General features: G+C 54.3%; 10 protein-coding genes across 10 annotated transcripts; 4 read left to right on the top strand and 6 right to left on the bottom strand.

Moving 5' to 3' along the window:
* Positions 1 to 130: 130 nt before the first annotated feature.
* CLAFUR5_14448 (Cytochrome P450 monooxygenase aflU) lies at positions 131 to 1,429 on the bottom strand (the record flags this gene model as incomplete). Its single annotated transcript, XM_047913596.1, has 1 exon — positions 131 to 1,429. The coding sequence occupies one exon, from the start codon at positions 1,427 to 1,429 to the stop codon at positions 131 to 133; it is 1,299 nt and encodes a 432-aa protein (XP_047769492.1).
* Positions 1,430 to 2,682: 1,253 nt separating this feature from the next.
* CLAFUR5_14449 (uncharacterized protein) lies at positions 2,683 to 5,197 on the bottom strand (the record flags this gene model as incomplete). Its single annotated transcript, XM_047913597.1, has 2 exons — positions 2,683 to 2,989; positions 3,045 to 5,197. 2 exons carry the CDS (start codon positions 5,195 to 5,197, stop codon positions 2,683 to 2,685), a joined length of 2,460 nt encoding a protein of 819 aa, XP_047769491.1.
* A 1,023-nt stretch (positions 5,198 to 6,220) lies between these two features.
* CLAFUR5_14450 (uncharacterized protein) lies at positions 6,221 to 7,246 on the bottom strand (the record flags this gene model as incomplete). The annotated part of the gene is made up of 1 exon (XM_047913598.1): positions 6,221 to 7,246. The coding sequence occupies one exon, from the start codon at positions 7,244 to 7,246 to the stop codon at positions 6,221 to 6,223; it is 1,026 nt and encodes a 341-aa protein (XP_047769536.1).
* A 641-nt stretch (positions 7,247 to 7,887) lies between these two features.
* CLAFUR5_14451 (Eukaryotic translation initiation factor eIF-1) lies at positions 7,888 to 8,528 on the bottom strand (the record flags this gene model as incomplete). The annotated part of the gene is made up of 3 exons (XM_047913599.1): positions 7,888 to 8,129; positions 8,222 to 8,296; positions 8,495 to 8,528. 3 exons carry the CDS (start codon positions 8,526 to 8,528, stop codon positions 7,888 to 7,890), a joined length of 351 nt encoding a protein of 116 aa, XP_047769537.1.
* A 1,189-nt stretch (positions 8,529 to 9,717) lies between these two features.
* Positions 9,718 to 11,123, top strand: CLAFUR5_14452 (Monacolin J acid methylbutanoyltransferase; the record flags this gene model as incomplete). The annotated part of the gene is made up of 3 exons (XM_047913600.1): positions 9,718 to 9,802; positions 9,855 to 10,206; positions 10,256 to 11,123. 3 exons carry the CDS (start codon positions 9,718 to 9,720, stop codon positions 11,121 to 11,123), a joined length of 1,305 nt encoding a protein of 434 aa, XP_047769545.1.
* Positions 11,124 to 11,509: 386 nt separating this feature from the next.
* CLAFUR5_14453 (uncharacterized protein) lies at positions 11,510 to 12,787 on the bottom strand (the record flags this gene model as incomplete). The annotated part of the gene is made up of 1 exon (XM_047913601.1): positions 11,510 to 12,787. One exon carries the CDS (start codon positions 12,785 to 12,787, stop codon positions 11,510 to 11,512), a length of 1,278 nt encoding a protein of 425 aa, XP_047769538.1.
* Positions 12,788 to 13,106: 319 nt separating this feature from the next.
* On the top strand, positions 13,107 to 13,598 carry CLAFUR5_14454 (uncharacterized protein; the record flags this gene model as incomplete). The annotated part of the gene is made up of 1 exon (XM_047913602.1): positions 13,107 to 13,598. One exon carries the CDS (start codon positions 13,107 to 13,109, stop codon positions 13,596 to 13,598), a length of 492 nt encoding a protein of 163 aa, XP_047769539.1.
* Positions 13,599 to 13,659: 61 nt separating this feature from the next.
* Positions 13,660 to 14,469, top strand: CLAFUR5_14455 (uncharacterized protein; the record flags this gene model as incomplete). Its single annotated transcript, XM_047913603.1, has 1 exon — positions 13,660 to 14,469. One exon carries the CDS (start codon positions 13,660 to 13,662, stop codon positions 14,467 to 14,469), a length of 810 nt encoding a protein of 269 aa, XP_047769540.1.
* A 299-nt stretch (positions 14,470 to 14,768) lies between these two features.
* On the bottom strand, positions 14,769 to 17,330 carry CLAFUR5_14456 (E3 ubiquitin-protein ligase RNF13; the record flags this gene model as incomplete). Its single annotated transcript, XM_047913604.1, has 2 exons — positions 14,769 to 15,039; positions 15,097 to 17,330. The coding sequence occupies 2 exons, from the start codon at positions 17,328 to 17,330 to the stop codon at positions 14,769 to 14,771; spliced, it is 2,505 nt and encodes an 834-aa protein (XP_047769541.1).
* Positions 17,331 to 19,030: 1,700 nt separating this feature from the next.
* Positions 19,031 to 20,263, top strand: CLAFUR5_14457 (Aquaporin-1; the record flags this gene model as incomplete). The annotated part of the gene is made up of 3 exons (XM_047913605.1): positions 19,031 to 19,385; positions 19,442 to 19,633; positions 19,686 to 20,263. The coding sequence occupies 3 exons, from the start codon at positions 19,031 to 19,033 to the stop codon at positions 20,261 to 20,263; spliced, it is 1,125 nt and encodes a 374-aa protein (XP_047769542.1).
* Between the last annotated feature and the right edge of the window lie 110 nt (positions 20,264 to 20,373).

Consider the following 20,373-nt stretch of genomic DNA (forward strand, 5'->3'; position numbering starts at 1 on the left):
TGGTCCCATCCACCTTCAGGTCGAATCTCCGGAACAAATGCGCAAATGTATTGTACAGCTCCGCATACGCCACATTGATACCGATACAGCTTCTGCCTCCCCGAGAGAACGAGATCATCTTCGCTTCGAGCTACCGTGTGTCATCAGCAAGCCATCTCTCAGGTCTGAACACGAAAGGATCCTCGAATACATCAGCATCAAATTTGTATACGTAGTTGGAGAAGGAGATTCGCGTGGTGGCTGGAATGTACTGGCCATCGAAAGTTGCTCCTTCTGTTGGCGTTAATCGCATCAGCCTGGCACTGGTACCCATGGAGAAACGGATAGATTCCTTAATCACGGCGCGGAGATATGACAGTCGCTCCAGGTCGAGCTGTCGGTATAGCTTCATGGCATCAGGCATCGCTTCGTCCAGCTCCTTCCTCAACTTTGTCAAAATACCTGGACTCTGCAAGATGTGCCACGTACCAAACGCCAGAGTGTTACTCGTTGTATCAGTACCACCCAGGAACATTATACATGCATGAGCGGTCAATTCGCGTGGTGTCAGAGGTCGTTGTCCCTTCTCGACATTGGGATGCAGTGCCGTCGCGAAGATGCTGTCTGGAACCTCGCGATCATCCTCGGACTTTGCTGCGAGCGCTAAGACACGGTCCCTGCACGTCGCTTCGATGGCATCCAGTGCAGCCACGGCCGGAAAGTACTTCCTCTTTATCGATTTGGGTAGGCTTGCGATTAGAGCCATGAATACTCCTAGTGCTCTGTGAAAGTACCAAAGTGGTGGCATGATGTAGCTCATTTCATCCATGTCGAGCAGCATCTTGTGTCGGAATCCTGGTGCTTCCATAAGCCCAAACGACTCTTGGTACGTCCAGTGCATCGCCGTGTCACCGGTCAGAGCACTGTACGCCGTGTCAAGCTGGACACTGTCTTGCTCGGCTTCCAGCTTCTTGAGGAAGAAGTCCAGCTTCTCATGCACCAACGGCTCCAACTTATCCACCTTTGCCTTCGAGAAGTGTGGTAAGAACATGTCTCTGAGCGGCTTCGCATCCTTCGCCGACGGGATCTGGAAGAACGACCCATCGACTGCTGGGTTGGCATAGAAGGATGGATCTTTGTCGAACCTTGTGTTGGCTTTGAAGACCTGGCAGTAAGCATGCCAATCGTGGACGTGAAGCTCGTCTGGACGGACTCGAACGATGGGGCCATATCTTCTGTGCCATTCTGGCAGGAGTTTGACAACCGACGTTGTCCCACCGCAGTCGATCGATGCGGCATACAGACTCGTGATACGAGCTAATGGTGGTCCTGGAAAGCGAGCCAAAGGGTGAAGCGTAATGCGATAGATGTACTTCAGCAAAGAGTATACGATCAATACGAATAGAGCCAACAGCACTGGATGTGGCAGCGAGAGCCAGAAGGATGACATGGTTGCTGACTTCAGAAAGGGCGAGAAATCGATCGGGCTGCCCACCATGTATGTCTGCGAGTGTGCATACTTGTACTTACGCTCGACTATCCCAACAATCAAGCGCCGTCAGCTCCAGAATCAATAGTGCAGCCAAGTCTAAACCCTCATCTACACGTAGTGCAGAGCCGGATCCTAGAATCCTGCACTCTTGGCGCTCGACCAATTCATTTTCAGGGCCTGGGACTGGCTTAGGTTCTCTACATAGACTGGCACGCTCTGAACCCGTCCAGGCAAAGGGACCTTCGCACACGACATCCGTTTTCGCAGGGACTTGGCGAAGTTCTGGTCACTTGGCCGTAGCTAGACCCTGTAGCGTTTTCGCTTACACTTGCTAAGGCTCAGCTGTATAGGGCACACAACAGCCGCACTTCACGACATGCAGCACTGTCCTACCTTGACAGAGTAATACAGTCAGTGTACCTGGCGCTTCCCTTTTGACGATAACCTCAGCCTCGATGGATCAGCTACAACACTTTGTGGCAGCATTGCTTGGCCTGCCCGTTCATGCACGATCTATTGCCAACGTAAACTATGTGCACAATACTCTGAGTATCTACTTGCCATGATCGCATGTTCTCATTCGTAGAGTCGATTGTGTAGGAGTGTTGCGTACTGAAAAGGTCGGCGCAGTCCCTATGTCAAAGTGTCTGTCTGCGGCATCACGTAGATTTCGTCTTGCTCAATCTACTCACTTGAATGAGAGCGCCAACGAGTAGTATACCGTAGGCGCCTCGCATCATTCGATCGCCTTCGGTGCAGCGATGATGATCTCAGGCGCGGCTTGACAACCCGGCTCGCGAAGCATAGTCGAAGTGTCAGCATGAGGTGGGCACAATTCTAGTGCCGGAAAAGGCACCAACAAAGAAGATACAGCATGCGCCTCACGTCCGTTCAATCTCCTTCGGTGTTGCGATCCTCGCTGGCACAGCCCGCGGAGGATGGTAGATGTAAGCTGAAGTGCAAGGAAGAAGTGGGCACAATATCTGACTTTTTCTTTGGAAGCATACATCGGTAAAGACTGTGTTTCTTCTATTCTATGCCTGTAAGGACTGTGCTGTGCTCTATGTCCGCCTGATGCTGCCACAACTATGTTGCACCCATCCCGCAATGAAAATCGAGAACCACGCGATGCTGCACGCCCGCTCGCTACCTTGGTGTCTGATGCAGCAGTCGGCAATCGACCACTGCATGAAGCGCCTCTGACTCTACCTTCACGACTCATTCTCACCATCCTTCTCCCCCTCCACACTCTCATCGCCCTGCTCTTCCTGCTTCTCGCCGCTCTCTTCTGGCTGCGCTTCGACGACCCGTTTCTTCGTATCAGGCTGACGTGGGTCAGTGAAGTCGCGAGGCCGCTGTATTTTGGTCGGCGACGACGGTGCGAGCGGGCTGGACTGTGCTGTTGGGCTCGACTGTGTACCTGTGCTTGAGGCATCGCCCATTGAGATGTCACCTGGGTTCGGCTCCCCGCGTGATGGTGTGACGCTGAAGTGCTCTTGTGTTTCCTTCCTCAACTTCCTTGATAGGCGTCAGAGACTGAAATCGTTGCTGCTTTGCTGGCGTGAGGGCCGACGTGCTGACCGGCGCCTCGATTGGGACCTCAGCGTACTCTGACGGAGAGCTGTTGATTTCTGATTGAGGGCTCTTGCTGTTCCCCAGAGCCTTTGAAAAGTCGTCGGATTGCAACTTCTTTTGCCAGGCCATGAGCTTCTCAGCGGCATCGCGCTCGATAGATTCTAACACTGGCTGTCCAAGCCTCTTGGGGATGAATGACGGTAGCAGGAAGCCTGCGTACTTTGCATGAGAGCCTGGCGCGACGAAATCGTTGGTTGTGATGCCGACTCTCTGCATCTGAGCTCTGACCTTCTCGCATGCTGGGCAGCACTTTTTCGACACGTGCACCATAGGTAGAACGTCGGGAAACATCTCCAGCAGATCCTTCCTTGTGGCGAAAATGCCGTTGTGCTCCAGCCAGTCGTCGGTGATGTGCTTCATGATGCTTTCATCTTTCGCGATGGCGATGAGGCTCATGAGTATTGCCTCGCAGTGGGGTGCACCAGCCACGACCATCGATCTCTCAAGTTTATTCACGCCTATGCGTTCCTTATCTTTGAGTTTCTTGGCCATCCTAGCAACATCGAGATCAGGCTGATGACCCAGGAGAGATTCGATGAACTTCGCATCAATCTTTGCGCACTCGTGGTCCCAGCACTTGATGCTAATATTGACAAGGCCGACCTGAGCAGTCTGGATCAAGGCAGACTCGTGCTTCTCCCTCAAAGACTTTAAGCCCGGCCTCCCTACAGTCGCTCTTCGGAGGCTTATCTCTGGTAGCCCCGGCAGCTCCATCCAAGACTGGCACATGATCGCCCACACACGATACTTCGATGTCCGCTGCTGCTGTGACATGTGGAGGGCCTCCTGAAGCGCATAGAGGTCAGATAGGTCCGAATCTTCTTCTTCTCTTTCTTCCTCGAGATCGTTGATGTGAGGCTTCTGCTCGCTGGAAGATCCGTGTTCTGGAGGCACTGGATTCGGTGTTGCGCTGCCAGCTGTGGTCGATCTGGGCTCAGTCCATATAGGGGGACTTCTGAAGTCCTCAACGTTGGCCGCCTCTGCGAGCCATTTGAGATGCTCCTCAAGGAAATCCTTGAAATTGTCCAAAAAGGTGACTAGCAGAGACATTCGTTGGCGGGCAGACTGTACTGCGAGTTGCACCTTAGCCTGCTCGATGGCTAGCTTTCCAGGTCGCTCGGCGGCAGGTGAGCCGCATATAGAGTTGACAGCTCTGTCCATCGTCTGCTGGAGCTCCTCACATGCTCTCTTGGCTTGAGACAGATAATCTTGTAGAAGCGACTGGAATCTGATTCGATCAACAGGTGTATCGTAGATATTCGCTTCCTGCCAGGTCTTGATGTAATCGGCACCCATGCCTTCGAGCGCTATGGCAATGAGTTTCGCCTGCGCTGGGCTTGGTCTCTTGCTAAGAAGGTGGACTGGCATTTGAATACGCGACGCGTGTTCTGGAAAGTTGTCCGTGCGCATAACGATGTCCAAGAAGTTGATGATAGAATTGTCGCGAGCTTCTTTGGCGCCGTTGTCAAAGCGCATGATCATCTTGGGGAAGGACGTCGCGTATACATAGTCTCTCAGAACGGCTACCGCGTTGCCATGCTCAGTGAGATCAGAGGCGGCGTGCACAGCTCGAAGGAGACCAAAGTAAGTCCTGACATGGTCTGCGAAAGGTATGGTGTTTGAGCTGTTCGTTATGTCCTCTTTCGCATTGCACATGCTCTGCAGGAGGTCTGCGATCATGGTTTGTGGTGCAACGGTATTGCTGATGTCGATTTGTGTCACAATGACCTTTTTTTCATCCTTGTCTTGGGTCCTGGTCTTGTTGTAGTCGTCCGGGCGTGGATTTGCAGCAATTACAATTGTTGGATCGATGATGTTGCCAACCCCATCGTCTGGCCCAGTGGCAAGGCTGGATCGCTTGCCAGAAAGCACTACCGCCACAACTTCGTAGCGTCTGACAAGAATGTTGCAGTGAGTGTTCAAGATGTACCTGAACAAGCCGGGATGGGCGGCATTCGGCATTGTTAGGCTGGCTGACAGGCCTCGCTCTCGATCCAAGACGTTGTCCAGAGCGCAAAGTAGCTTTCCACAGGTGCGCACTTGTATATGCTGCGACCTGGTCAAGAAGAGATCCTTGATCGTTGTTGACATTGTGGTATGTTGCTATTGCTTGGGGGCAATATTGACGACACACGATACACCAGACGTCGAAGAAGTCGGATCCAAAAGAAGACCTGTGCTATAGAAAGACTTTTGCAAAAAGTGGGAAGGGGACAATGATCTCTGATGACTCAAGGTCCAGAAGGCTAGGTTTTTTCTTTCTGGTAATTCTGAGGACTTGTTTTGGAACTTGGTTGGCTGTGAAGTCTTCAGTGTTTGGAGTTGCTGACCAGATGTTGAGTACTTGAAAGTTAAGGGCTCGTTAATTATAACCAGCCTGTGGACATCTGAGAATTTGCTGCCATCGCCGTAGACTTCAGCCAGGCCAGATGCTTCTTGTTCGTGTAGGAAATGCCACAAAGGACTTTTTTGATGGTCACAGCCAAGTCCTCGTCAGGCAGTGCTGGCAGCAAACGACGCGGCAGCATGCGAGAAGGCACGCGAACGAACCAGATGCGACGCGCAATGCGTAGCCTCTGCATGTGGTCGGTCGACGATGCTTCCACGCAGCTGCACCGAGATGCAGCGACACGAGCAGGTCTGGGAGAGGCATCGTATGGACGACGCAGCCTCTGCATGTAGCCGGCGGACGACGCTTCCACGCAGCTGCACCGAGATGCAGCGACATAAGCGGGTCTGATAGAGGCATCGTATGCGGGACGCATTCTCGAGCCAATTTATCCCACAGCCGGATCTGTGCTTCCCGCAGTCTCCTTAAATACAGTCAAATCGCATTCTTACCCGATATACCCACTGCGTTGCGACGCATCTCAACAGACATTGAGATGCATTTCGACGGGGAAACTGACGCATCTTTGGAAACTGTCCTTTATGAATATTGGTGTCATGGGTGCAGATGTAGAGTGGACTGAAATTGTCGAGGGTATGGGTATGCGATTCGCTGCCTGTTCCAGCTGTGAACAGGATATGTGGAAGGCCTCCTTTTTCAGATATGATACATCTCTTGCTCCTTCGTCCCCTCGATCTTTCCCACGCCGCCATCTCATCATCCTCTTACACCTTACTCATCAACTCCCTCTCATTCTCCCTCTCCTTGCCCCTTATATCCTCCATCCTCGTTTCCGGCACCGTCCCCCAAACATGCCACTCCCCCGGCCTCGAAAGCTTCACAAACCTCTGCACCACCAAATACTCCGTTGTGACCTTCGCAATCTTCCTCTTATGCGCCTCCACATCTTTATCCTGGATCATATTCCCCTGCTCATCGAAAACCGCCTCCTTAATATACCCCCGCCTCGTCTCGTTATTGATCACGCGAAGCCGGCGCGTCTTGCAGAGAGACTGCAGCGAGCGGATCTGCACGACGGCTTGGGCGAAAGCGTTCTTTTCGGTCTTGGCGCCGTCGGGGAGGATTTGGAAGCGGTAGGATACCACCCTGGGGTGCGAGAGGTATCTGTGAAGGGTCCATTGGAGGCCTGTGTTGGGGGTGCGCTGGCCGATGCGGGAGCGGAGGGAGCCCAGCATGCCGGCGCTGAGGATGGGTTCGATGGCTTGGAGGTTGCCGGCTGCGAAGTGGGTGTACATTTCCTCGTAGAGCTTCTTGCTGAGCTCGGGGAGTTTGCGCCGCTCGAGCTTCACGCGTGGCGTGACCATCCACCAGGCCATGTAGTGGCTTGCTAAGTAGTAGAATGTATTCCACAGCTTGAGTTTCTGGACTTTCCAGCGGTCTTTGGGACTTGTGAACCAGGAGGGGAGGTTCTTGCCGGTGGGTGAGACGAAGGTGTCGGGAAGGAATCCCAGGTGTTCAAGCATTGAGCCATCGCGTTGAGCCGACTTTTGCTTCTCTTTCATCTGGACAGCCATGGACGGCTGCGACTGCTTTCGCCCTTGCATTCCGCGTATTGCGCTTGGGCCGGAAGTGCATCGTGTCGAAGAGGTGAATGGTCGTGTTGATGGGAACTGTCGGTGGTGGAGGTCATCGCGGCGGATGCAGAAGGTGCTGTGGATACTGCATCGTGGCAGTGAGGCTTGCGATCGCTGCGGCGCGTGGAGGAGTGATGTGCAGAGGCGTTTCGACATTGGAGTGGATGCATCGAAGTGGTCGTGCCGTGACGGCCACGTTTTGGGACATGGACATGCCCGCGTTGGCCGAGTGCGAGACCGAGCTTGGTGCGAGCACGTTGCTATGTACATGCATGTATGAGCTGACAATATACCCCTCTGCGATCAGTGGACTTCACGTATGTGAGTAAACATTGCACAGAAAAGCACACAAGATTCATGATGCATAACCATGCCCTTCTGCTAAGCTACCGTAAAGACTACCGAGCTCCAACTCATGGCCGTCATCCCATCCGCTCTGTGCTCGTTCTGAAAACCGCTCCCGCCCATCTGTGAGCCTCGATCGTCCCTCATGAGCATCCGCATCAAGGTAGCCATTGCCGAAAAGTGAGTCCATAGGAAAGTTGGTGTAGAGGAAGCAGTGAAACGCAAGTATGCCAGGGAGTGACCTGCCGCTCGTCTCGCCATGCCTCATCATAGCCTCCCGTAGGAGATGCTGTCGTACCGGTGTCGTGAAGTCGTATGGGCGCGTAATCTCGGGCCCAACATGCAGTCGTCCGCATCGAACACTGCCGCCCGGCCGTGCTTACGCGCGTGTCTTGTCCCGACTCCTCGCTGCCTTGTCCCGACGAGGCCGTGGCGGTATCATGACAGAGCGTCTAGAAACCGTGGACCTTGATGGTCTTGGCATCTAGCTCCAGGCCCTCCTTCTTGTCCACGAGGAACTCCTGCACATCCTTGCGCTGGTCACCCTGCAGCTGAATCACCTCACCCATCTCCGAGTCGTTGACGATGGTGCCATTGCAAGCGAACTTCTTCTTGATCACCTTGAGGATCTTCTTCTGGTCGAACTTCTTGGGGAGTCCTTGGACTGTGGTCAAGGTCTTGCGTCCATTGCGTTCTGTGGGACGGGTGAGTCAGCGTGTGTGACGGAGGGAGAGGTGATGACGGTGGTGGGATGTGAGGTTGCGAGTTAACGCAGAAGCGACTTACGCTGGATACGAATATGGATGTAGTTCTGCGACTGCTTGGTCTCGCCTTCTCCTTCATCGGCTTCCGCGAAGGGGTCTGTGTCACATGCGCGATTAGCAGGTGCGTGAGATTGTGGGGCGTCAGCCGAGTACGCGCGACAAGCAGCGCCGTGGTGGTCTTGTTTCTCTCGCCGTGAAGTTGCATACTCGAGACGGCGAGGCGAGGGGTGGTAAAGCGACCCTGTCGCGGTGCTTGTCGCGAGGCCGAGGGGCAGGGTGAGGAGGGCGCACATACCGAAAGACTTGAGGTTCTCGATCTGCCCGGACATAAACAGCAACTTCTCGTGTTGTCTGTTCTGGTTAGAAGTGATGTTCGTGTGGTTCGGCGGTGCTTTCGGAGGCTGCGAAGGCTGTATTGGCGGTGGTGGTGGAGTGGAGATGTGCTGGTGTGGTTGTTGTGTTGTGCAGAGAGAGGATTGTAACCTGGAACGAAGAGAGATTGGGCGGCGTGGCGGGGCAAGAAATGGGAGAGGTCCCGTGCCCGCCAAGCGAAACGTCACACGGGCCACGGCAACTGATGGATCGCTCCATGTCTTCACCAGCGGATCCCTTGCCTGCTCTCATTCACTTCATCCACTCATCTTACCATCTTGTGTGGCAATCATTGGGACGGTGGTACCATCTCGCCCGTCATTACAACGACTTCTTTGTCCTGAAGAGCTGGCTCCGTTAGCTTTTGGACTCTACCAACTGCGATTCTCTTCGCCAATATTTGTCCTGTGCAAGGCCAGCCATCGATGCTCACTCCAGAAGTGCTCTGTCTGGCCATACGCGGTGCATCGGGACCGGATCGGCATCCCGACCACACCATATCCCGACACAGCCAGGCGAGTAGTGGCGAGTTCGAGCCTTCGAGGCCAGGTCACTGTTCTGCATAGAATCAGCATCAGGCCTTGCCGACCGTGTCATGAAACTCGCAGTGCTCTTGTCCGCACCTCGATCACTTCCATGCACGGTAGGTTCAGAGAAGGAGCGTGTGTGTGCCCCAGGCTTTGCTCACGTTCTCATCCCATCGAACCTGAGTGAAGCAATCTTTGCCAGCATCTCTGCACATCTGGCAGTGTCTTGTCTCTCGTATTGCAGTATATACTGTGTCTTCTTCCGCTTTACTCGACAGATGGAACATAGCAGCTTTCCGTACTTTTCAAAGAAGAGCTTCTCGAATTTTCATAATGGTCATGAATTGAGCAGCTGGGATGGAACTACCGAACATTTCACACCTGAGAAGACATCGTGGCAGCATGTGATCGTAGCGGATGTGAGTTCAACCAGCTATGCATTCTTTGGGCGTACTCAGTGAGCACCTGCCCAATCTGGTCCTTTCAAACGTACCTCGGCTCAAACCTTCAGCACCATCGTGCGTACCACGTTAGCCGCAGCGTGGTTTTGTTGTTCACTACTTACGGCTGCTTCGACTTGTGTGCAGCATAGGTCTCTCATAGACTGCCACAACTGACAATGGATGCGTTTGACCAAGCATTGCACGATGCCACTGCCAGTAATATCCTATCTGGCACCTGCGTGATAGCGGCAGACAAGTACGGTATGCTCTCAAATACCATTCACTCCATGAAGCTTGCTAAGTACACTGCAAGGGAACATCCTACACACCGCATCATCAGGCACATACATCAATAGTCCGATATGGCAGACAAGACTACCCTCAGAAGGCACTTCGGTGCAGACGAAGCCTTTGACAGAAGTCCCACAAGTCACAAAGCCCTTCGGCCCAGATACAGTCTGCTGGATAGCTTCCATGACAAAACTGCTCACCACGGTCTGTGCTATGAAGTGTGTCGAGCAAGGCTTACTCAAGCTCGACGATGATGTGACCACCACAGTCTTGCCAGAATTCCGAGATGTTCAGGTACTAGAAGGCATGAAGGACGATGGCAAGGGCGGAGAGACTCCTGTTCTGCGACCTTCGAAAGGCAAGATGACGTTGAGGTAACAGATGGCCAGTGTGAGACCTAAGCATTTCAACTGATCTCCACAGAAACCTCCTAACCCACTCCTCCGGCGTAACCTACGAATTCATGCACGCTAAACTCCTCTCCTGGCGCCAATGGAACAACCAAGACCTCCGCTCCCGCGGTATCAAGAAATCCCACCAAGACCGCACAGAAGTCTCCCACGCCTACCACGTCCCACTCGTCTTTGACCCCGAAACGAGCTGGACCTACGGCTACGGCATCGATTGGGCAGGCCTTGCCGTCGAGCGTGCCAGCTCGTTAACCCTCGAGGACTTCATGAAGAAGTATATCTTCACCCCTCTGAGCATGAATGACACAACCTTTGAACCGCTCAACTACCCTCACCTCACCTCCCGAATAGCCGGAATGACAGTCCGCGACGACGAGGACAAACTCGTCCCACAACACCAAACTTCCACGACCTCCCCTATCGGCGGCGTGCGACACGCCGGCGGAGGCGGCCTAGCAAGCACAGCAAACGACTACATCAAAGTCCTCATCTCCCTCCTCGCCAACGACTCCAAACTCCTCCAACCCAAAACAGTCAACTACATGTTCCAACCCCACCTCGCCGACCCCCGCCACCTGCAAAAAATGCACGCCAACCCAGAAGCCTTCGGCCTAGCAGGCAACATTCCACCAGGGTTGAAGGTGGACTTTGGGTTGGGGGGGATTTTGAATTTGGAGAAAATGCCAACGGGACGGAGTCCGGGGGGCATGCAGTGGGGTGGGTATCCGAATTTGTTTTGGTGGATGAATCCGAAAGATGGGATTTGTGGGTGTTATTTTAGTCAGTTGGTGCCGCCGGGGGATGTGGAGAGTTTTGAGATGTATAAGAGGTTTGAGACGGCTGTCAACTCGACGTTCAAGAAGGAGGTTGGGAGGCTGTAAGAGCTGGCTAGGCTTCGAGTGGGGCAAGGCAGAGTACTGCTTTCTATGGTATGAGCGGTCTGACTCGTCGGTCTTTCGCCACGGAGGAGTCTTTGTCGGGACTTATACAGCGGGAACAATGTGTGGGCTGATATGGACCACCAATCCCGTAAATTTGGAGTGCTATGGTACAACAGTGAGACAACAGTGAGGAGGAACCCCATTGAATACTGCGCTCTACTGATCCTGGTCGATAATAGCCACATCAACTCAGGACGCATGCACTGGACATCCGATACTCTACTGTAGCCGCCATATCGAACGCTGTTCGTGCATCTTTCTCTTCCCAGAGCACCAATCGTTGCCTCTCATTGCTTCGTCAATGCACACTTCACAGCCGTCTCAGTTCACTGCTGAGCTGCGAAGTACAAGAGTATCCGGTTGCCCGCAGTGACTTGTACCCCTTCCAGGCCTGTCAGGCGTCTTAATGCATCCTCCACTGCAGCGCTACAGTCCTCTTGCAAGTGTAAATCCTCCGCCCCGAATATGCTGCAATTGACCAGGGTAAGACTAGTGAGGCTGAGCCGCTTGTGTTGACTAGCAAAATGCAGAAGGTTGTTGCAAGAAATTTCAGCACCAGTGATCTTTAAGCTCTCAAGCGCCGGAAAGGCACCGGAGAGGACTCCTCGTGCAATCGTTGCGGAGTTGAGACTCCTTCCAGAGCCCATCCCATAAATGCTCGTACTTCCCTCGCCGTCCCAATGGACATCGAGGCTGAGGTGTTGAAACTGAGACCCACATGCGATGACCTTGCCGAACTCTCCACCTGAGTCTCCCCACAAGCGGTAATTGCACCAGACGACGAGCTCAAGAGATGATAGTCTCATGCACAGAGTCTCCAGGATTCCGCGGCGCGGGTCGTGGGTGAAGTCCGTGGCGCCTATGCCATACTCGCCCTGCATAGAGAAGTGCTGAATCTTGACACGACTCCGGATGATGGCGTCGGTTGTTATGCTCGCGATGTGGTGGCGGTAGTGGCAGAGTGTGAGCATTCCATCTTGGCTGAGAAGTAGACTGTGTGCGCTTGGCTTGCGAACGGCATCGTCGACTGTCGTGATAACCACCTCGATTGATCTCCCCTGCAGCATCAACTGCTCAAAGAACTCTCGAAGCATAGTGAAGTCCTTCTCAGACTCTCGCATCTTGTCCGCCCTCTGCCTGATACGATGCAGATCTTGCTTGCTGCTGGACTCCATGACCTTAGGGCAAACACTCAGTGAGCGCACTACCTTGCCGAACGTGGGATGTCTGAGAATCTTCGAGATGTTCTGCAGACTCTCCTCGAGACATGGTAGCACGACGAGGTCTTGGAAGAAGGTGGAGACGTATGTCCGCAAGACTTTGCTTGCGGATTCGTGGGATGTGAGACGAGGAGCTTTCACTGATGCGTCGTTGCACTCCTCTGCAATGCGCTCGAAGATTTCGGGCGGGAGAGTGACGAGTTGTGTTGGTGAGGTGGCACGGGGTTGCTGGGCGTTTCTGGTGGTCTTCGAAGTCTCGGAGCTGGCTCTGGAGGCCATACGGTGCCTTGTGGATGTTGATCTTGTGACGATGCTCGCTGCAGTCGGCGGACTAATCTCTCCTGCTTGTTGCATCATCCGCCCTGCGCGAGTGACTGGTGCCATACCGGAACGTGCGACGGACTGAAGTTGCTTTGCACTCGAACTTGCTGACGTACTGGTGGAAGGAAAAAGAAAGAAGGGGCCCAGAACTATCAATAATTCTGTCCTCGGAGTCGGGCCGCAGGCACGGACCCCTTTTAACGCACATGACGTTCACGTGGAAGTGAATGATGACGCGATCGTTTTGGGTGAAGCGGCCCGGTTTCATGGAAAGTCAACCCAAAGCACATTTCCACACAGCATAAGAACATCACTCGCGCCGAGTGACTACCCGGGCCTCAAACATTCCGGATCTTCAGCTACCTGGAAGCCGCTGCATACAATGGCGGCAAGTCTGTTCCAATCACATCAGTACTACTACATCGCGATGGCCACCACACAGGATCAGCAAGAGAGATTATCTGTCGCAGTCCCAGCAGCGCTTACTACAAGCAAGAGTCCCGTGCCCATCGTGATCAACAAAACTGTAGCCTGCAACGCGAAGACGCAGCCAGTCAAGGAAGCAAGTCTCGCCGCAATGCCAGCAGAACTCCTCAAGAGCATCGCCACCTTCGCCGATCTACAAGACCTCCCTGCCCTCAGACTCGTCAATCGCGAATGTAACTCGAAAGTCCTCCGTACCTTCACCAAAACCTTCTTCACAACCCTCCCGATCCTACTTTGCTACGACAAAAGCATCAAGACCGCACTCGAAATCGCCGGCCACCCCATTTTTGCTCCAGCCATTCGTACCATCGACCCTAGCATCGACGTCATTCCCGACGAGGACGACTACGAGGATTATGGGCTGAACATCCCCATGGCAGAACCCTAAATCGAAGAACACAATCGCAGCGCTGTACGACCAGTGCTCCGATAGGATGCATCATCAATTCATGGCCATGCTTACCACCCTCTTCCACAGACTCCGCATGAAGAGCCACGTGAGAACGATGCGCATCACAGCGGGCCAAATCGACTGCAACATGCGGCCCAGCTATATCTTCCTCAAGCCTACAGCGCCCTACCTCCGATTACAAAGTTTCAAGAAGGAACGGGGTGCGTGCATAGAGCCCTCACGCTACCACGAGGAGCCGCTGGAATGGTTCGAAGGCATTGTCTCAGCCGTGTATGCCTGTGACCTGCCCATCACTACTTTGACGATGGACACTGTCTCAGCGGACCTGGGCATGCCGTTTGAGAAATGGCATCACGAGGATCCGAAAATCATGGAATACGTTGGAGATCTTTTTACACCGCTCGAGTCTCTGGATCTACCTTTAGTGTGCATCAATCGCGACCCAGATAGCCGTCACGCAGAGTTCTCGGCTGTGGCAAAAGCCCTCACTTCAGCAACGAAATTGAGACGGCTCCGCATCAGAGCCAACACTGAGGAGGAGGGGAGCATGCACGACATTCTCGATCTCCTCACATGTCTCCCAGACGAGGCTCTGCCAGCACTTGAGACACTGATCCTTGAGGGCGGCGAGATCGGCACACTTCGCTTAACACAGATGGTAAAGGCACGAGCTTCGCTGCGGCGGCTCGAGTTGGAGGATGCGTATCTATTCGACGACCTCGACCTCGGCGGTCAAGTGTTTGGCGACGATTACGAAGATGCCGCTGAGGAAGTGATGAGGGTGACGGGGTTCAGAGAAGTTGATATTGGCGCAGATGTGGAGCTGGGGGATGTTAGGCGGTGGTGATGGATTTTGGCATGGTGCTGTTGACCATGAGCAGTATCATGCACCAGGGCACAAAGAATCTTACGCACCTGATGCAGCCACAACATGCAGGGAGCCCGATCTGTGAGTTAGAACAACACGATCAAGAGAAAGAACGGGGTATCAATTGGATCATCTCAAAAGCGCCTGCCTAAGCCCCCTGGCCCCTATCCCCAAAACACTGTTCTGCAATGCTTCTATGCATTTCCTTCCCTTGATCGCAACCCATCCCAAACGAACTACAAAACAAAGAAGACGCTACGTCTCAAGTCAATATCAAATCATCTCGTTCTATCCGGCGTAGGCGTCACCCCTCGTTCCAAGTCCTCGAACGCCTCATCTTCTCTGCTGACAGGGCGTTGGCTAATGGGGTCGTCATTGACAGTCGTGACCGCCTGCTCCTGGACATCTTCCTCATCTTCGCTATCGTGATCGCGGTACTGTTGTGGCGGCGGCGTGGCAGAGCTGGAGCCGCCGCTTCGTGCTAGGGAGCGCACGACGTCGCCTTTGCAGATGGGGCATGTTCGGCGGCGGGTGGTCAGCCATGGTGTTCTGTGAGATTTGTTAGTAGACTTTTCCAAAAGGTTCAGAACAGAGTATGAGACTTACATGCACTCGGCGTGGAACTCATGGCCGCAAGGTAGACTCATGACCCTGCTCACGCCATCGACGTACTCCTCCAGGCACACTACGCACTCTCTTTGCTTGCCGCCATAACGCCTTCGCCATTCAGCTAGACCTGCTGCTCGCTTCTCCTCGATTTGCTCGAGAGAAGGACTTGCCATGTCATCGGACCGCAGAGAAGAGCCGTGTGGGACTTCTGATGTGGTGCGTGCTCGAGGTCTGGCACGAGCGTTGATCGGCCTCGACGCAGTCGGCAGGAGCGGTGTCGTCGCACTGGCTTGAGACGCTGCAGATGAAGTCGTTGATGCCGCGCTGCTTGCCATAGTCTGATATGTCCTGACCGGCAGGCGTTCTACGACTGACTTTGGCGCTCGCCACCTACGCCTCCTGATGCGCGACCGCAAAAGGAGAAGTGCATACACGACGGTCAACGTGACCAGAGGTGATACCACCAGCACGAGCAGTGTGTCGAAAAAGGGCGATGATGACATCGAAGCTGGGCTCAGAGTTACGAACAAGCCTTCATGCATCTGTGGCGCATCGTTGGCATGCTGAGGGCGATGCTGAGTCTCCGTCTTGACATGCGTTTCAGGCTCCAGTGCCTTTGTGGCAGGTCTTGCGACTTGCTCCACCTTGACATTCTCGACGTCGCCATCTGTGGAGAAGAGTCTGTGCAACCAGCCATGGTCTTCGTCTTCTTCTTCCTCTTCGCTCTGCTGCGAAGTCTTTGTGTCTTTCTCTGTGGCCTTCCTCGAGCTAGACAAGTCCACGGCTTCGTGATTCGCTTTCGCGTACTCACCACTGCCCGGTGTGATGCTGCCACCGCGAAGGGAAGTGGTCGCGGCTTTGGTCGACTTGGGCATTGCGACCGAGCTTGTCGTTGTGGATGTCGAGCCTGCCAGGTGTTGCTCCTTTTGAGCCGCAACCAGATCGGGATCTCGCCAATCGTGAATGCCGATCTGGAAGCCATCACTTGGCCCTTTGGTCTTGACGGCTGCGCGTGAAGACGAAGTGGACGTTGTGGTTGTCTTGCCATAGATAGGCTCATCATCTTCGAACTCCTCTTGCAGCACCCAGCCAATGTTCCCACTGCTTGGTGGTCGTCTGCTGTCTGCAGAATCAGATCCTCCTCCGAAGAGCGCTGCAAACCAGCCTCGATGCCTGGGCCTTTCAGGCTTACTTTGGGCACCGGTGTCCAGCTGCTTGCCGCTCTTGCTTCCCGCCTTGGGCTTGGGTGTTGCGGTAGCCTTCGATGTTGCAGTAGTCGTGGTGAAGTTCGGCTTGTGCGCAAGCTTCTTGCTGCTCTCGGCAGTGGTCTTGCTCTTGCCGCCGAGAGCAAGTCCAAGCCTGGTTGCATCCTCAGTCGATAAGCTGCCAGACGGCAAGAGGCTGGAAAGCAGCTGTGCAGTAGTATGCGATGTGAAGAGCGAGGGGATCGTGACGTTCGACGTGTCTCCTCTTGCGTACATGGTGACCAGTGGGCCTCCACGGATGTCGTCTCCCACAATCAACGCTATCCCACCTCTCCTTTGCACCCACTTGACCTTCTCCAAGAAGCCACATCCGCCCCTGCTGAGCAGCACGACCTTGGCCGCAATCTCGGCGCTCTCTTGCAAAGACTGGATATCCGCATGCGTCGGCTTCTTCGTCTTCCTTGCGGCTTCGCCATTGTTCTTCATGCCGTCACTCGCGGGGAGCGGATGGTGGAGATGATCATCTGTGCCATCGTCTTCATCTGGATGTTCCTCGTCGTCCTCATCTTCATCCTCTACCGTCACAGACCTCTTGTTCTTCCCTTCTGTTGCAGCACTCTTCCCTTCATGGCTCGACTTCTTTCCGCTGCCGCCCACGGCTGACCAGCTTCCATCATCCCAGCCAGGCACATCGCTGCATCCTAGCTCTGCTGCGCCATTTCCTAGCCTGTCATCTCCAAAGCCGCTACCGATCCATAGTTGTCCACTCAAGCTCTTTTGTGGTAGTAGAGGACCAAAAGCGGCGGGTCGTGCCAAGAAGTTGGTGGAGTTGTCATCGGTTATGCTGATGATAGCTGAAGGTGGAAACAGCGAAGATGGTGTCCGCCAATTGAAGTATGTCGCTAAGCCGCCCTGGTCTTGCGCATACTCTGCGGGATTGCTCCCTCGCCACGGCCCGACGAGTACAAGAAACAGAAAAGAAACGAGGAAGGCGACCAAGGTCAGGACGAATCGTAGAGGTCGCATGTTGGTGGCCGCCTGGTTGCCCCTCCGTGTCCAAGGATAGGAAGTTGTTGGCGCAAGTGTAGAGGTCGACCCCGCGCGCGGCCAGCGCAATTGTATCAGGTTATCATTCGCATGTGATGTGCACGCAGATCGGTCGCGATGTGTATGTAGGATCCGTGAATATGGCGAGTCGCGGAGGGCTGTGATGTGGTGGCGCTGGGGTAGATGCAAGGTCTAGGCGTGCTGCAGCGGGCAGTTGCGATCGGACGGCGGGACAGTGTTAGTCTATGGGCGAATGTCGAACACTGTGATGTCGAGGCGTGCTATCGAGGTAGAAGGCGAAGCACGCAGTGTGAAAGCTGAAACAGAGGAAAGCGTGTGCGGTGTATACAGTGTGCAGTGTGTGCGAGATGTATGAGAGGCTCATCAGGTCGTATGACATGGCCGTCAGTGTCACATCTCCTGGTGCTGGACTTGCATACCTCCTCAGAACTATGTCAGTCGGGCATCAATCACGTGTCAGGATAAACCGGAGCGAACACGATTCACGGCTAGGATGATAGCGGCCACTACTTCTTCCCTGCTCGCACATCACCTCGACTTCACTTCATCCATCCAGATTCTGTTGCTCGTGTTATCGCTATCTTCTTGCTCTTTGTTATGCCGCCCTGTACGAACATACGGTCCCGCAGCCGAGGCCGCTGGGTGGCCGGTAGGAGTAGGAGAGCTGTGGTCGATCACTGCAAGCCGGCATCATCACTTTACCCCAAACACGGCACCTTTGCCACAATGCAGGACATCTCTACGACACAGCAGCATCTCCACACACAGCCAGACTGCTACCAAACAACCGCCATGCACGACATATCGCGGTGCTGGAAATGTGCAGGTGGGAAGAGCGAACGATCTGCACTGGAAGCTGCGCGGGTCCAGCAAGATGATGCGCGTGTCCGCCAGTCCGGTACAAGAAAAGATTGGCCTCGTGCGCGGCTTCCCGCATTCTTCAACGGCGAGCCGACCGACGTGAAGCCAGGCGTGCCAGGAAGCTAAACACTGTTTCCCCAGGTGGTGCCCAGGAGCCGGAGCCGGCGCTTGATGGGAATCTGGTAGGAACGAGAAACGAGAAACGAGAAACGAGAAATGATAAACGAGAAACGAGAAATGATAAACGAGAAATGATAAACGAGAAACGAGAAATGATAAACGAGAAACGAGAAATGATAAACGAGAAACGAGAAATGATAAACGAGAAACGGGCAGCCAAAGCTCCGTCTTCTGCTAAGGCAAAGGCCGGACCGTGGTACTGTCGCTTCCTACGCAATACCGCAGTGCGCAGCCCGTCCTTGACCTCTTCTTCACTCCTTCCTACCTCACACCCCACGCCTCTTGCCTGCGCTGAGCGTTGCTTGTTGTCCGCGTGCTTGTCCTTCCGTCCTCCTCTTCTCCATCTCCCACACCTCAACATCAACAACATCAGCACCATACGACCGATCGCCTACGCCTGTGTCCTGAATCACGACCTGCAAGCACCTGGAAACCACTCGCACCATCGAAACGCTTAACAGCACTTCACCTGCCACAATCTCAACAACATTGCTACAACATCGACACCTGCGAGCTCCACCAAGTCCTTCCACACACCTTCACCCAGCGTCAGCAACGAGACAATAACAGCACTTGCTCCATCCACCCTCCAGCGACAGCCCATCCCGTCCTCCACCATGAACATCAACGCCCCACGCTCGACAGGTCTCAACCTGCCCGGCTTCCGTTCACGACCGAGCAAAGGAGAAGGTGGAAAACACAGGAATGAGCTGAGGATACCCTTTCTCGGCTTCCTGCCTAACAAGCCAAGGAACCATTTCATCGCTATGGTCGGCGAATTCATTGGCACCTTTCTCTTCCTGTTCTTCGCCTTTTCCGCTACCCAAGTCGCCAATGCCGCTGCCGCTGGTGCGGGTACTGAGGGAGGCTCCATCACGCAGGTGCCGAATACAAGCGTCTTGCTGTACATTGCTTTGGCTTTTGGCTTCAGTCTGGCCGTGAACGCATGGGTGTTCTTCAGGATCAGTGGAGGTCAGTCACATCCCGTCATCAACAACACATCACTTCTTGCTGACTTTCTCCACCAGGTCTCTTCAATCCAGCAGTCACACTCGGCATGGCACTCATTGGAGCTGTCACTTGGCCTCGTGCAGGACTTGTCTTCATCGCGCAGATACTTGGTAGCATGGCAGCTGCTGGTGTGGTGCAAGCCCTCTTCCCTGGATCAATGGCAGTCTCCACGACACTCGGTGGTAACACAAGCATCACTCGCGGCCTTTGTGAGTTTCCACTGCAGTTTCCTTCCACCAGCTTTCACTAACACTTATTCAGTCATTGAGATGTTCCTCACTGCCGAGCTCGTCTTCACCATTTTCATGCTTGCGGCCGAGAAGCACAAGGGCACCTTCATCGCCCCCATTGGCATTGGCCTCGCGCTCTTTGTCGCCGAACTCACAGGTGTCTACTTCACCGGCGGCTCTCTCAACCCTGCACGATCCTTCGGTCCCTGCGTCGTCCTCGGCATCTTTCCTGGCTACCACTGGATTTACTGGCTGGGCCCCGCTCTTGGTGCATTGGTGGCGGTTGGCTTCTACCGCTTTGTCAAGATGCTCGAGTATGAGACCGCGAACCCCGGCGCCGACTTTAACGAGCACGAGCAGGAGATGTTCGACGAGCACCACGACGAGGAGAACGCTGCGACTGGTGCAGACGTCGCACGTCCAAATCCCGCTACCCTGACCAGCAATGACGACTACCGCAGCGGCAGCATGCAGTCGCCGGTGGGCATCGCAAACCGAGCACGCATGGATGGCAGCCACAGCGAGAAGATTGACGAGGTGCCTTTCCATTCTGGTCAAGGTCCATACAACGCTGGTCCCCAGGTGGAGAACGGTGGCGTGCGATACTGATCGCGTAACTGGTACCAAGCTGCACATATTGTCATGAACCGGGAGCGATGCATGTCATCACTGTATATGTGTAGGATGGGTAATGTCGACGGCGGATGGAGTACTACAGC

This window comes from Fulvia fulva, chromosome 13, assembly GCF_020509005.1.
Source record: "Fulvia fulva chromosome 13, complete sequence".
NCBI lineage: Eukaryota > Fungi > Ascomycota > Dothideomycetes > Mycosphaerellales > Mycosphaerellaceae > Fulvia > Fulvia fulva.